This window comes from Drosophila navojoa, chromosome 5, assembly GCF_054131105.1.
Source record: "Drosophila navojoa isolate 15081-1374.11 chromosome 5, UAZ_NAV_1.0, whole genome shotgun sequence".
NCBI classification, from domain to species: domain Eukaryota; kingdom Metazoa; phylum Arthropoda; class Insecta; order Diptera; family Drosophilidae; genus Drosophila; species Drosophila navojoa.
Window position 1 is genome coordinate 13,822,707 of NC_142893.1, and position 13,134 is coordinate 13,835,840.

A 13,134-nucleotide genomic window follows, 5' to 3' on the forward strand; every position below is an offset into this window, starting at 1 on the left:
TATCGATTTTGATATTCATACACACTAACATGAAAAAGGCGCCTGAAATTGTTTTTCAAATTTTTATTTTACTTTATTTTATATTTCTACTTAAAATGAATACCACTTTCCTCAATAACGATTTCTTCATCATTTAGCATTCGCTTGCCATTTTCTAGGCACGTCAATCGTAATTTGTGATCTATACTTATCGCTTTGCTTGGTGCAAAGGAGTTGTTTAAGTAACTGCTGTCCACTGTGTAAATGCAGCAAACGTAAAATCTCTTGCAAATCTTGTTGATTTCCTCCAAAATATTCATGTAGTATTTATATTTACGTGTTCTCACATTTTGTGGCAAATCAAGCCAATAAAATTCACACAATCCATCAATTGCAACAAGACTAATTCTCTCATTATCAAACAAAATATGATTGTCCAAAGCTTTTAGGGCCATCCGAACATTTAGAGATGAAAAGCAATTTATAATTTCCAATGAATTTAAACACTTTTCACAAATCTCCTGCAATTGGACGCCTGTTGCATTTGGATTCGCATTCTTTACAGCGTCCTGCAAAAGTCTTCCAAATACTTGATAGTCAATCTTATGGCTAATATTAATTAATACAACATCACAATTTATAAGACAATTTGCAATTATTTGCATTAGTAGAAAAGTTTTCCCGCTTTTTCTCTTGCCAGATATTTCGACAAGTGATTTGGGTGCGGGTCCGCCTTTCGTAAATATGTTGGTGTTCAATTCGGTAATGCGTGGACGAGTCTCGCCCAACTGACGTAAATAAACGTTGGCCGCCGAAGAAATATCCATTTATATTGTATTTATTAAGATTGTTTACACTTTGCGTTAGCCTTCGCATTAAACAGGGCTGTTATGCAACTATCGTATATAATTCGTGTGCAGTGCTGGAAAATGTGAAAAGTCAACGCCGATAAGAGAATTGAGTAAGAAATAAAAAGTAAATTATAGTTGCAGCTCTGGCAGAAACTATAAAATATATTAAAGACCAAAAAGAAACATTTGAGTGTTAAATAAATCAAAGTGCCTGGCAAAACATGTGTGGACTGGTCGACAACTCCACGTGCCCCGTGTAGCTGTAAAACTCCTTAAATTTCGAATTTCAGCATGCGGGATGCTCCGGAGCCCGAGTCGAGCAGCAGCAATATTATCAACAAGCTGAAAAATGCTAAGCAAGTGGATAGCTCGGACGGAGAGATCGACGCGTGCACCATTTGCGGCACCAGCAAATCTTCGTCCTCCGCTCTGCTAGATCTGCGGGATAACAGCGTAATGCGGCGGCGTCTCAGCCGCGACTGGAAGCTGTCGGTAAGTGGGTCCAGTTAACAGCTGAAGTGAATAACAAATTCAATAATTTTGCAATATTTCAGGCAGATATAATCAAGACTACGCTGCGCGCTATATGCGTGGAGTGCGTCTGCAAGCTGAACATGCACTCGGAGGTAACGCGGACGTTGATGCAGCGCCTGCAGCGCATAGCGGACACAAACACAAGCAAGGCCGAGCGGCGGGAGTGCAGCCTGCCGATAGCGGATGCCGAGGTGTCCACAACTGGAGTGCCACTGCCACAGGAGGAGGATATTGGCACTGTGAGAACGGCTTCGTCTCCATCCACCTCCAGTTCGTCCTGTTTGGTGCTGCAGGCCTACTCGGCGCAGCCACCCGAATCGCCCTCGGCCACCGAATCGGGTGGCCTGCGCAACAACAACAGCGGCAACGCCCTGGACGGCTGGAAGTGGCGCACTCGACTGGTTTGCCAGCACTGTGAGCGCGCCTACTTTCGCAAGGATCACTATACGCTGCACGTACGTCGCTGTTGGCGTCAGCAGACACAGCGTCGACCCAAGTGCAGAGTGCTCAACGAGGCGGGCAAGGACGATGACGCGGAGGAGCATGTGGACGTGACAGATGCTGAGAATGGGGAACCATTGAGGCAGCAGACGCCCAAGCATTCACGCACCTTTCAATGCAAGAACTGCGACAAGGAATTTGCCGGCATCGTGGCACTGCGGCAGCACCAGCGCCTCACGCATCAATGCAGGCACCGCTGCAGCCTGTGCGAGGCGGACTTTGGCACAAAATATGAATGGGAGCTGCATCATACGATATGCAGCGCAAAGCAGGAGGCAAGTTGTGTCATCTCCATGAACATTGTGGAGCATAGAGATTCCTAATACTTCCTTTACCTCCTCAGGCTCTGTTCATGCAAGAATCTGCCACAAAAGCGCGCTCGACCCGTTCACGCTCGCGTGCCTGCTCCGTAGCCTGGTATGATGACTATGATGACGATGATGAGGAGGGCGCTGAAGAGGATCAGCGGGAGAATGACGACGATGCCACCTCGGTGGCGGACACGATGTACACAAGGCGCATGAATTTCACTGGCGATTGGATAGTGAATCACAGTCGCAGCAATAGCAATAGCGCCTTAAATCTCTCCATGCTCTATGATGACTATGTGCTGGAGGAGTCTCAAATAACCACGGATAAGGAGTATGATCTCTATCTGCTGGATCTGCTCAAGACCCAGGTGCAACTGAAGGCGTTCTCGTGCTTTGTGCCCAACTGTTGCTATCAAACGGATACGCTGGTGGATCTCATGAAGCACGACTACATGCAGCACTGGAAGATGAGCTGGTTCTATTGTCAAAAATGTGGCGACGTCTTTACCAGCAAGTGAGCAAAACAATATACATACATACGCCATATAAAATGTATATTATATTCATTGTTTTTGTTACCTTTTAGGGTCTTCCTTGACTACCATTTGCATCGGCAGAACCGCGGCGTCTACATCTGCCACAAGTGTCACGATGAGTTCGAGTTCCAGCATCAATTGGATCGCCATCAGGTGCTGCACAGCAAGGGCATCAATTACTATTGCAACTACTGCCGCCTGGAGTTTTTGAGCGAGGCCAAGCTGTTGGCCCACTGCGAGCATGAGCGGCATAGCCCCAACGACGAGCCACCTCTCATACATATCGAGCACGAGCTGTCCATCAACAATCCGGTGGCCAAGGAGCCTGTCCAGCTGCCGCGCTATACGGTGCGTGTGCTGAACATACCGCACATGCCTTGGATATCCAATCGACCCATGCATTTACCGCACCACAAACCCTTTCGCTTTGCCATCGGCATCTGCGAGTTCGATAATCGCAATCCGCCCAACTGCGTGGGCTGTCTGTAGACCACGCCCATATGGATTTGATTGAGCTGCCTGTACCTAAATCTTTGTATATATGTGTGGAGCAGCTTCGCCTGGGTATCGAGCTGGCTTATATATATACAGATACCCTGTATCTATGTGTGTGTGGGGTCGATTATGTCAAATGTATAGCTCTTTAACTAGTTTCATTTGAATAGCTGGAATAGCACAAGTCTGATCGTGTCTCCTGAATAGAATTACACCCATATATATATAAATATATATATATAGATATTTCTATTTTTATATGCCCATTGTAAATGTTGTCATAAATATATGAGTTGATCATTGTTAAAACGATCTCACATGAATTATATATGCATAAAGGAAAACGCAATCATTATTTATTTATTATTTATATATATATATATATATATATATATTTGTTTATATATATTTTCAGTCATTTTTATTTTGTTTGCTCTTCATATACCGAAAATGTGTGTTTTTGTTTTTACAATTTAAATTTGATTTTTTGTTTTGTTGTTTACAATTATTTAAGAACTTGTATTCATAATTAACACTAAATTTTTTAATAACGTCAAAATACTTTGAAAATGTTTCTTTTATTATTTTGCTTTTTTATGTACACAGGGATTGTTGTTGCCGTTGTTGTTGTTGTTGTTGTTAAACTTAAGAGTCGCTAGCTTAGCCTAGGAATTGTATAACAAATGAATTAACACTAAATAGAACTATATGCATGTACGGGTGTACGTCTAAGGTATTGCCCCACATATATGCATATTTATTTATGTTTATACTTACATAGAGCCTATTGCATTGCCCCCAGCGCATGTTTGTTTGATTTTTGCATCATTTTGTTTTTGTTTTTTTTTTTTTTTCGTATTTTATCATTAACAACTAAAAATTATTATGAATTACAATTGCATTAAGGTTAATTAATTTAAAATTTTGTACGTTTTTAATTTGTATAAACGATTGTGTGTGTTCGTATGTATGCATGCATGTGTGTGTGTGTGTGTATGTGTGGGTGTGAGTCGGTGTCAGTCTTATAAAATTCAACCCAGGAAACTTCTTTTGGAACTCAAAAAAAAAAAAAACTAAACAAAATCTAAAAAATTATTCAACTAATTTGTAATATGTTTCATGTTGTTGTTGAGCTATTTTCGAGGTAGTTCGTTTAAAAGTTGCAAAATCTATTCATTTTTAGCATACATCACTATATGTATATATATATATATATTAATATATAAGCTAAATAATTTTTAAAACAAATCACTGGCATTTTAAGATAGTTGTACAAAGTATTGCTAACTCGTTTTTTGTTTTTTGTTTAAATTTGTGTTTTTGTTTTTGTTTTTTGCTAAAACTCATCTGGATTCGTTCTCAAATGCGAACGTCTCTATTATTTGCCCTATTTATATATACTTTGAGCCTCTTCTGCTCTGCCACGCCCACTAACTTTCAGTCTTATGCAAGTGTACAGTTTTTTTTGACATAAGCAATGTGTGTGTGTGTGTGTCTGTGTGGGTGCTTCCTAAGTCTAGCCTAAGCCTAATCCATATCTCTAAATATCCCTAGACTATATTTTTATTTGCATAATTCTATTTCTTTTAGGCACAAAGTGATGCTGACAACAATTTAGTTTTTTTTTTATAATTCGTGTTTGATTTTTTCGTTTTCCCATTTTTTTCCTTTTCTTTTGCTCTCATTCTAAGGTTGCATTGGGTGGGTGGGTGAATTGGATTTTTACGTTTTTTTTCTTTTTTTGCTGGGAAATGTTTTTCTTTTTTTTTTTTTTTTTTGTATATACGATGTTTAAAGCTTCACTACCGCTAGATCGACGCCGAGGCGGCGAGTCGATGAAGATTGAGAACACAACAAAAATAAGTTTGAAGTTTAGCACGTTGAACGTCGAAACCCGAAAGAAGAAGAGTCTAAGTGTGCGTGTGTGTGTGTATAGGTGTGCGTGTGTGTGTGGCCTAGTATATGGAATCGTGGCTATCGGCTGCATATTGCCAGGCCATCGTTAGCATCAATCAGTCGGTGCGCGCCTGCGCCTCGTCGCTGCCCAGCAGCTCACGCTTGAGGCCCAGGCCCAGGCCCAGGGGCAGGTTGCTCATCGATGGGGATGTTGGCGAGGCTGCTTCTCTGGACTCCTCCAGGTGCTGCTCCCGTTCACGTTCGCGCTCCTCCTCCATTTCGGCTGCCTCCTTGCCGTTGGTCGAGAGCGACGCCGAATTGGAGTGCATGATGACGCTGGCGCTCTCCATGGGCGAGGCGGCGCGCGCCTGTCCCGGCGAGTAGGGCGATTCGGGTCGCTCTTTGCGCGCCAGTGAGAGATCCTCCACCTGGTCGTGATCGTCCTCGTCGTCAGCGTCGCGCTCCTCCTCAATGGCCTCGCGCTTGATCAGACGCTGCTGCTCCTCGTGCTTCTCCTCCTCGGCGTAGTGGCTGGGCGAGCGCGCCGCATGCCCGTTGGAGCCGGGCGGACTGCTGGACATCCGATTGGCGGCCGCATGGGCGGCGGCGGCCAGTGCCATGGCGTGCAGTGCCTCGCGGCCGGCTATGTCGCCGCCCCGGTTCTCCAGCGCCTGCTGCAGAAAGGCGTGGTCGAGCAGCGCTGCCGCCGAGTGGGGAATTGTGGGCGGCATGCCGTGATGCGAGTGCCCGCCGGACTGCCCGTGCGAATGGCCATGGCCGTGGCCATGCGGCAGCTCCTTCGGCTCGCGCTCCAGCTCCGTCTGGCCATAGTTGTGGGCCGCTGCGGCCGCCGCAGCTGCCGCCGAGTAGGGAAAGGCGGCCGAGGACTCGACGCCGGGCGGACTGCGCTTGGGCGTGCGATGGGTGCCACGGCCCGTGGTGATGTTCAGCTTGCGCACCTTGTCGTAGAGCGTGCGGCTGGGCAGGCCGAACTTGCGGCTCGCCTGGAGGGCGCTCATGCCCTCGCGCACGCACTGGATGGCGCACATCATGTCCGCCCGGGTGTACTGCTTGTAGCGCTTCCATTCGGGCTTCTTGCCCGTCTGGCCGCTGCCGGACTCCTCGTCGAAGCTGCGGTCCGTGTGCGGGGACAGCGGCTCCTTGTCGCCGCCGTAGTCGGAGCCATTGAAGCTGTGGCTGCCAGCGCCGCCCGAGGCACTGGAGCCGTGGTGATGCGTGGGCGTGGTCTTCTCGGCGGACTGCTTCACGCCGGGCAGCAGCAGCGGGTTCGGCTGGGAGGAGTCGGCCGGATTGGCCTGGGCCAGCACGTTGCGCAATATGGGCGTGTCCCGTGTCGTGTTGAGCAGCATGCTCGAGATGGCCGAGAGCTTCTTGCGCTTGAGAGGATTCATGTCGGCAGCGGACTCGTACACCGAATTGAGCATCGCCGCTGCAGCGGCCGAGGGCGAGAGGGGCCATTGGCCAGCCTCGCCGGCAGCAGGATGCGGGGTGGTGTGCGTGGGCGTCAGCGGCGCCTCGCCAGCGGCAATGATGGGATTGATGGCACCGCCGGAGCCCGAGAAGCTCGTGTAGGGCGTCTGATAGCTGCCAAAGGGCGGCGGTGGGGGCGAGCAGCTGCTCGAGATGGCGCCACTGGGCGATATGTGTGTGGACGTTGAGATCACGGAGGAGGAGTTCAGCTGGCTGTGGTGCGCCTGGTGCTGGCCATAGTTGCTATCGGTGCCACCGGCCGCTGAGCCCGAGCCATTGAGCGGCTTACCCGATGCGCCGGATGAGCTGGAGGTGGGCGCCGAGTGCTGCGGCTGCTGGATATGATGGTGGTGGTGGTGGTGGTGGTGCTGTTGCTGCTGCTGCTGCTGCTGCTGGTGCGGCAGCTGGTGGTGGTGCTGCTGGCCAAGTGGTGCGCCTGTGCCGCTCTGGAACTGTGCGCGCTCATCGGAGACACTCGTCGCCTTGTGATTGAACTTCATCAGGTTGTCGTAGAGGCCCTTCACCTGCAGCTCCTTGGCGGTGCGCAGAATCTCTGGCTCCTGGCTCTTGGTCACCGTCGTCTCGCCAGTGTACATGTACTGGAGCAGGGCGGCGATCTCGAAGCCCTTCACGCCGGGCAATATGATGCTGCACTGATCCTGCGGCACATCCTGCAGTATGGCCTGAAAGTATGGCGAATTGGCGGCCAGGACAACGCGATGCGCCTTGAACTGTTCATCGTCCACGACCAGGGTGCAGTCCACATAGCTGCCCACCTCGTGTAGGGCGTGCAGGATCTGGACCAGATTCGTCTGATGATTGTTCCAGCGCAAACAGTACGTTTGACCCTCGCTGCTGGCCACGGGCGTCGGCCCACCCATCTCGCTCTGGCTGTGGTTCTCTCTGTGGCTGTGACTGTGACTGTGGCTGTGACTGTGACTGTGACTGTGACCGTGACTGTGACTGTGTCGGCGATGCCGTTGATGACGATGCGCTGGGCTTAGCGGTTCCGGCTCCTCGTCCGGAGCGGTGTCACTGCTGCTGTGGTAGGCGCTGTTCAGGCTGGTGAACGCGGCGCTCAGCAGTGTGGGGGAGTACGAGGCAAGATGCTTCCTCACCTTGAGCGCCAGCTTAAGGCTTACGTTTCACCAGTCGTCTGTTTGCATCGAATCGAGCGAGCGATGGATAGATAGAAAGAGAAAGAGAGATAGAGGGAGAGAACGAGAGAAAGAGAAAGCAATTAGTTGAATGCTAACGTATCAGATCTAAAGTCAAGAGCTTCCCAATGCCCTCTCAAAAATAATTTGCAATGCTTTTTGGAAATGCCAAAAGCCTGAAGCGAATTTCGCATGGGTTACTATAATCTAAATATGAACAAAAATACAAAATTGGCAATAGAATTGGAACTGGAAATATGGGAAATATAGGACAGGGGCACATGGGAGAACAGAGAAGTCGGAATTCAAGGAGCTAGCTGAATGTTTTCACTGAATTGCGAATAGAATCGAGTTTGGGTATGGCTGGATGTGCTATGGATATGATATTACTCATATAAGGATGGGCATAGAGAGGAAAAGGCTAGCATAGATGTGGATATGTATGTATGTATGTGTATAGATGTAGTATAAATAGGGCTAGGCATACGAATATAGATAGCAGATATAGCAGAACTATATTTATTTGCAAAGATATGAATGCGGATGTGCGGATGTCAATGCGGATGCGGATGCGGATGCGGATGTCTATGCGGATGCGGATATGATTAGTTGGATGTGAATAGCGTGAATGTGAATCAATATTCATAGAAATATTTATATGAATCCGAATGCATATATTTGGGCACGTCCATGGAATATGGAGGTCCTTTACACTAGGATATGGCTATGAATAGTTAGATAGATAGTCGATGCGACTACTAAGATAACAAATGCCTGAATACGATTGCAAATGGCCAATGCAAAGGGAATGACACACGCATATACATAGAAAAATATCCATATAGGATTATGGAATACCCCTAATGCGATTCACCGCTAAACAATCCAATCGACAAATTGGAAATGGCAATGCCAAATGATATGGAATATATATTGGAACACATGCTGAAGACTAGCTGATCCTACCTGGCAGCTGCGGCTGCCGCTGCCTCGCAGTCAGGTGTGCAAAAATAATGTGTATTTGGGGCTGATTACGCCCACCTGCCAGCGCTCGCGCTCCAGCTTACGAATTTCCTCAGCCATTTCATTGCAAAAGTTGGGCTTTTTTTGGCGGAAAATCTTCGCTTTTTTTTATATATATATATAAATTTTTTTTTCTGTTTTTTAAATTTATGCCCAAACGCCACCCTGTCAAGTTTTATGCGCCATAAAAAAGTGAAAGCGCCTTTGCCAATGGAAACGATGGGAAGAGAATATTAAGAAGGATGGCCAGGGGTGGGCGGAGGAAGCCGGGTGGCCGGAGTGGGAGGGTGGCAGAAAATACGCGGATAACAGCGAACAAAAAAAAAAATAAAAATGGGGGAAAAATATGCAAACATCCCTCTGAAAAAAGCGAAAAACGTGTGCGCGTATTTTTCCGGCTGCTTTTCGCGCGTTTTACTTTACATATTTTGTTGTTGCTGCTGTTGCTTTTTTTTTTTTTATTTTTTGACTGGAAAGTGGAAAGCGTCACACACACACGCATATGAAAACAAAAAACGTAAATGAAAAAAAAACTTGCAATAATTTGCTTTACGGAGTTTTCATTCATTTCAGTTTTGTATTCCGTTTCTATGTATATGAATATTCTTTTCCTGTTTAACTTAGAGCAAAAGAGCGAGGGTGTGCGTGTGAGTGTGTGTGTGTGTGTGCGTGTGTGTTTCGCTGTTCTTCTAGGGGCACTGCAGCCGCGAAGTGGTTGCTCGTATTTCAATTTGAAACTCGTTAAAATTTGGGTTTTCCTTCTTTTGTTTTTTTGGCATGGGCCAAGGCGCTCAAGTGTTTGCCATATGTTGGACGCTCGAGGATGACCAGAGAGGGAGTGTGTGTGTGTGTGTGCGGCATATGTTGGACATGCGTGCGTATTGGCCATGTGTTGCCAATAGGCGAAACGGACCGTTGAAGGAGTTTCGTGGAACAACAGGTAAACGGAAAAAGAAAACTCAAACTCTGCTGCCTTGGCTCCACTTGCAGGCGATCGCAAATGTGACGCAGTTTGATGTGTATAAAAAATTGGCCAGGATAATGCCAAAAAGAAAATAGAAGGAACAAAACATTCAAATGTCGACAGCCGCACAATGGGAAAACAATCAACCGGCATTGTCTGTGCGGAAAATGCGCAAGACGTTGGCCTTTTGTCTGAGATCCCATTGTGCCGTCGAGCCAAAGCGGATAATGCGGTAAGAATCGAGCAACCTGCCAAGTGATCCCTAGCCATTGCCATGAGAGTGTGTGCGAGAGAGAGGGAGAGAGGGAGGGAGACAGAGCTAAACGCTATGCAGGTAGCGGCGCTGCGCAGAAATTCGTTCGTTAATGCTCAACGCATTAACGCCTCGCTGTCTTATACGGCAAAAGTCTTATACGACGCGCTGGCGATCGGCGCAGCTTTTTGGCGAGCTTTCAATAACAGCGCATTAACAGCGGGCGCCATTTTGTTCGAAATGTTGATAAGCAAACGTCATTGAAACGAAATGCACTTGGAAACCGGTTCTCGGATTTTCCAGTTTATTTATGTTGCTTTATTTTTTATTTGACGGCCCTTTGGTATTTTTGTATTTTTTACACGTACCCAAAATAAAAACAACTTTTAATTGCGAAATTGTGCGTAGCGCCAAGATGTTTACGTTAAATACAAAAAAAATAAGGAAGCAAACATATTTTTTAAAAACTTATTTAATATTTGTTTATAGACTAAAATCTTACCACAAAAATTGTTGCAATTGGCAATTGAAGCGAGGCTCAATTGCAAAATGTCACTTTTGAATGAATTATTGAACAAGTTTTTGTTTTTGCTTTTCCATGCAATTTGAGTTCCTTTTGCCTTGTTTTATTATTCGTCACATTCAATAAGAAAATTTTGTGAATTTTCGCTAGATTTTCGTTTGAAGTTCGTTAATTAATAATTGCAATAAATTTTGTATTTTTCTTTTTTTTTTGTTTTTTAGCGATTCACACACGCACACAGAGCCACTGAATAACAAATCCCAAAAATGCTGTTTGCAGTTTATCCAATTGTTGCTATTTTTAAATTTTCATTTAAAAATATTTTGTTGTATATATTTTTTTTTAGATTTTGTTTGGAGTGCCCAAAGAACTGCGACACGTACGAATTTTGCGTTTTTTTGTTGTTGTGTTTTTTTTTTTTAAATTTTGTTGAATTTTGCGTGGCACGTTGTTGCAGATTCGAGCGCTCAAACTTGAATAAAACTGCCACGGCGCTCGTATGCAGCAAGTCATTGAAAACAAAATTTCCCGAGCGAGACAGCGCGCACATTTTCAAACACACACACACACACACACACACACACTTTCATAGAGAGACACACACATAGAGCACAGCAGAAATATGCCTCTCACACACGCACGCACTTCCCCTGCACACATATAACACTCGCCAAGGAAAAGCCACAAAACTGTGCTACGGCTCGTCACAACCCTCTTGCTGTCTCGCTCACTTGTATGACAGCGCAGTCGACGTTGCGACGCGTCGCTGTCGGCGTTGCAGTCTGCAGTCGTTTTGTGCGTTTTTGCGCTGCGCTCGCCGCGTGGCTGGCTGGCGTGGCTGGCTGTGTGTGTGTGCGTGTGTATGTGTGGGTGAGACTTGCATATGGCGGCTGCTTCTGCTGCTGCTGCTGCTGCTGCTGCTATTGGCACCCAAGAGAGTAACCTGTCCCTGTGCATGTGTGCGTGTGTGTGTGCTGAGGCTTCTATGCGTGTGTGTGTGTGTGTATGTTTGTGTTTTTTTGGCGTATGTGTAAAAATAAAAAGTGTGGCGGCTGCATTTTTTTCGTTTTTTTGTTAAACTGGCCAAAGTTGTCCAACTGGCTGCAGGTTGGACGCATGTGTGTGTGCGTATGCCTGTATGTGTGTGTGAGTTTGTGCGCTGGCAGCATAAACTGGTTAGCCTTACTCTGCTCAACGAATGAGAAACCCTTTTTTATGATACTATTTCTCGTCTCTTGCCTTAGCTTCACTTAATTTTTTGAATTTCAACTAATTATGCAAGCCATAAAATGCCAATCTGCTAAGCGCATAAAACGTTTAGTAGGTAGACGAACAAAATCAAGAACAAGGAGATGAACGAGATGAAGCAGAAGAAGCAACGGACATTTCAAAATTGAAGTAGGACAATTTATTTGGCATTTCGCTCAAGTTATGCAAATTGAGTTTAGAAACCTTAAGAACTGGCAGTCGACCTTCAGCAATCAATAGCCCTTTGAATGCGATGCAATTGATGCACTTTTTGTTGTTGCTGCTGTTGTTGTTGTTGCATAGAAAGGGTAGCTGGAAATTTGCATATGATTTGGTTGATTTCATTTATTTTAATTCATTTTGTACATTCATATGCAAATTAGTTGGCCTTGTAACGGTTAACAGTACATATGACGTCACAATTGTCAGCTGTAACTAGTCTAAAGTGAAGCTGCTGCTGAGTTTAATTAAATAAAAGTGCACATATGCATGCATGTGTGTGTGTGCGTGTGTGTGTGTGTGCATTGGAATTGCAGCAGCTATAGCGCGCTGCGATTCGCTGATGCGCTCTCACACACACACACACACATACACTTATTCAGCATCCGCAACAGTCGCGCATGTGCAACTGTTGTGCTCTCGCTCGCACACACGTGGCTGGCATATGGCAAGAGTTTTCGATTTGTTTTTAGTTGGAGTCTTTTTGCGGCATTTCTTGTACACAGCTCGGTTTAATTACATAATTATGCTCATTATTGGAGTCGCTCGCTGTTGTTAATGCTAGAATGCTGTACCTGCCGCTAGTTGGCAATTGGCCTGGCTTGTTGCACATTGTGCATCATTAATTTCTCCAACTGCTCATCCTCCTGCTGCTCCTCCTCCTCCTGGCGCTGCTTTTGTGGTCGCTGCTTTTTGTTGTTTGTTTTGTTTTTGTTTTTTTTTTTTTTATACTCGGCTGATTCATTAATCATGGCCGGGAAATTAAGGTCAACCGCATTCACTAGACTATTTAGACTGACGTTTTTGGCAGACCCTTTGCTTGTTAAACACAGATTTCTATATGCTATTAACTATATACATATGTATGTATGTACATGTATGCACATATATACTTTTTTTTATTTTCTATGCAGCCAAAAATATGAGTCCAAACTAAACTAGTTCGCAAGTGCATTCAACTCGTGGAACTGCTGATAAAAAAATCCAAATAAATATGAAAAAAAAGTAGAGTGAATAAAGAAACTGAAAAGCGAATATGAAATACTCTACACTAAAATTAATTTAAATTTAATTTAATGTACCTTAAAGACTTTATATAGCTAATACCTACTAGCTATACAAATTATGCCTTTTTATATAATATTTAATTTAT

General features: G+C 45.4%; 3 protein-coding genes across 4 annotated transcripts; 1 reads left to right on the forward strand and 2 right to left on the reverse strand.

The window, feature by feature from the left end:
* Positions 1 to 48: 48 nt before the first annotated feature.
* On the reverse strand, positions 49 to 888 carry Xrcc2 (X-ray repair cross complementing 2). The gene has a single exon (XM_089260986.1). The coding sequence runs from the start codon at positions 804 to 806 to the stop codon at positions 87 to 89; it is 720 nt and encodes a 239-aa protein (XP_089117112.1). The 5' UTR covers positions 807 to 888; the 3' UTR covers positions 49 to 86.
* A 79-nt stretch (positions 889 to 967) lies between these two features.
* On the forward strand, positions 968 to 3,516 carry LOC108654390 (uncharacterized). 2 transcript variants are annotated; one of them, XM_089260987.1, is made up of 4 exons: positions 968 to 1,322; positions 1,385 to 2,167; positions 2,209 to 2,690; positions 2,763 to 3,516. In XM_089260987.1, exons 1-4 carry the CDS (start codon positions 1,122 to 1,124, stop codon positions 3,199 to 3,201), a joined length of 1,905 nt encoding a protein of 634 aa, XP_089117113.1. In that variant the 5' UTR covers positions 968 to 1,121; the 3' UTR covers positions 3,202 to 3,516. The 2 variants fall into 2 exon arrangements, with proteins under 2 accessions (XP_089117113.1, XP_017961166.1); XM_018105677.3 differs by having other exon boundaries at positions 969 to 1,322; positions 1,385 to 2,140.
* A 1,072-nt stretch (positions 3,517 to 4,588) lies between these two features.
* rib (BTB/POZ domain-containing protein ribbon) lies at positions 4,589 to 12,852 on the reverse strand. The gene is made up of 2 exons (XM_030382089.2): positions 10,494 to 12,852; positions 4,589 to 7,750 (listed from the first exon to the last, which is right to left on the reverse strand). The coding sequence occupies exon 2, from the start codon at positions 7,473 to 7,475 to the stop codon at positions 5,220 to 5,222; it is 2,256 nt and encodes a 751-aa protein (XP_030237949.1). The 5' UTR covers positions 7,476 to 7,750; positions 10,494 to 12,852; the 3' UTR covers positions 4,589 to 5,219.
* Positions 12,853 to 13,134: the final 282 nt, after the last annotated feature.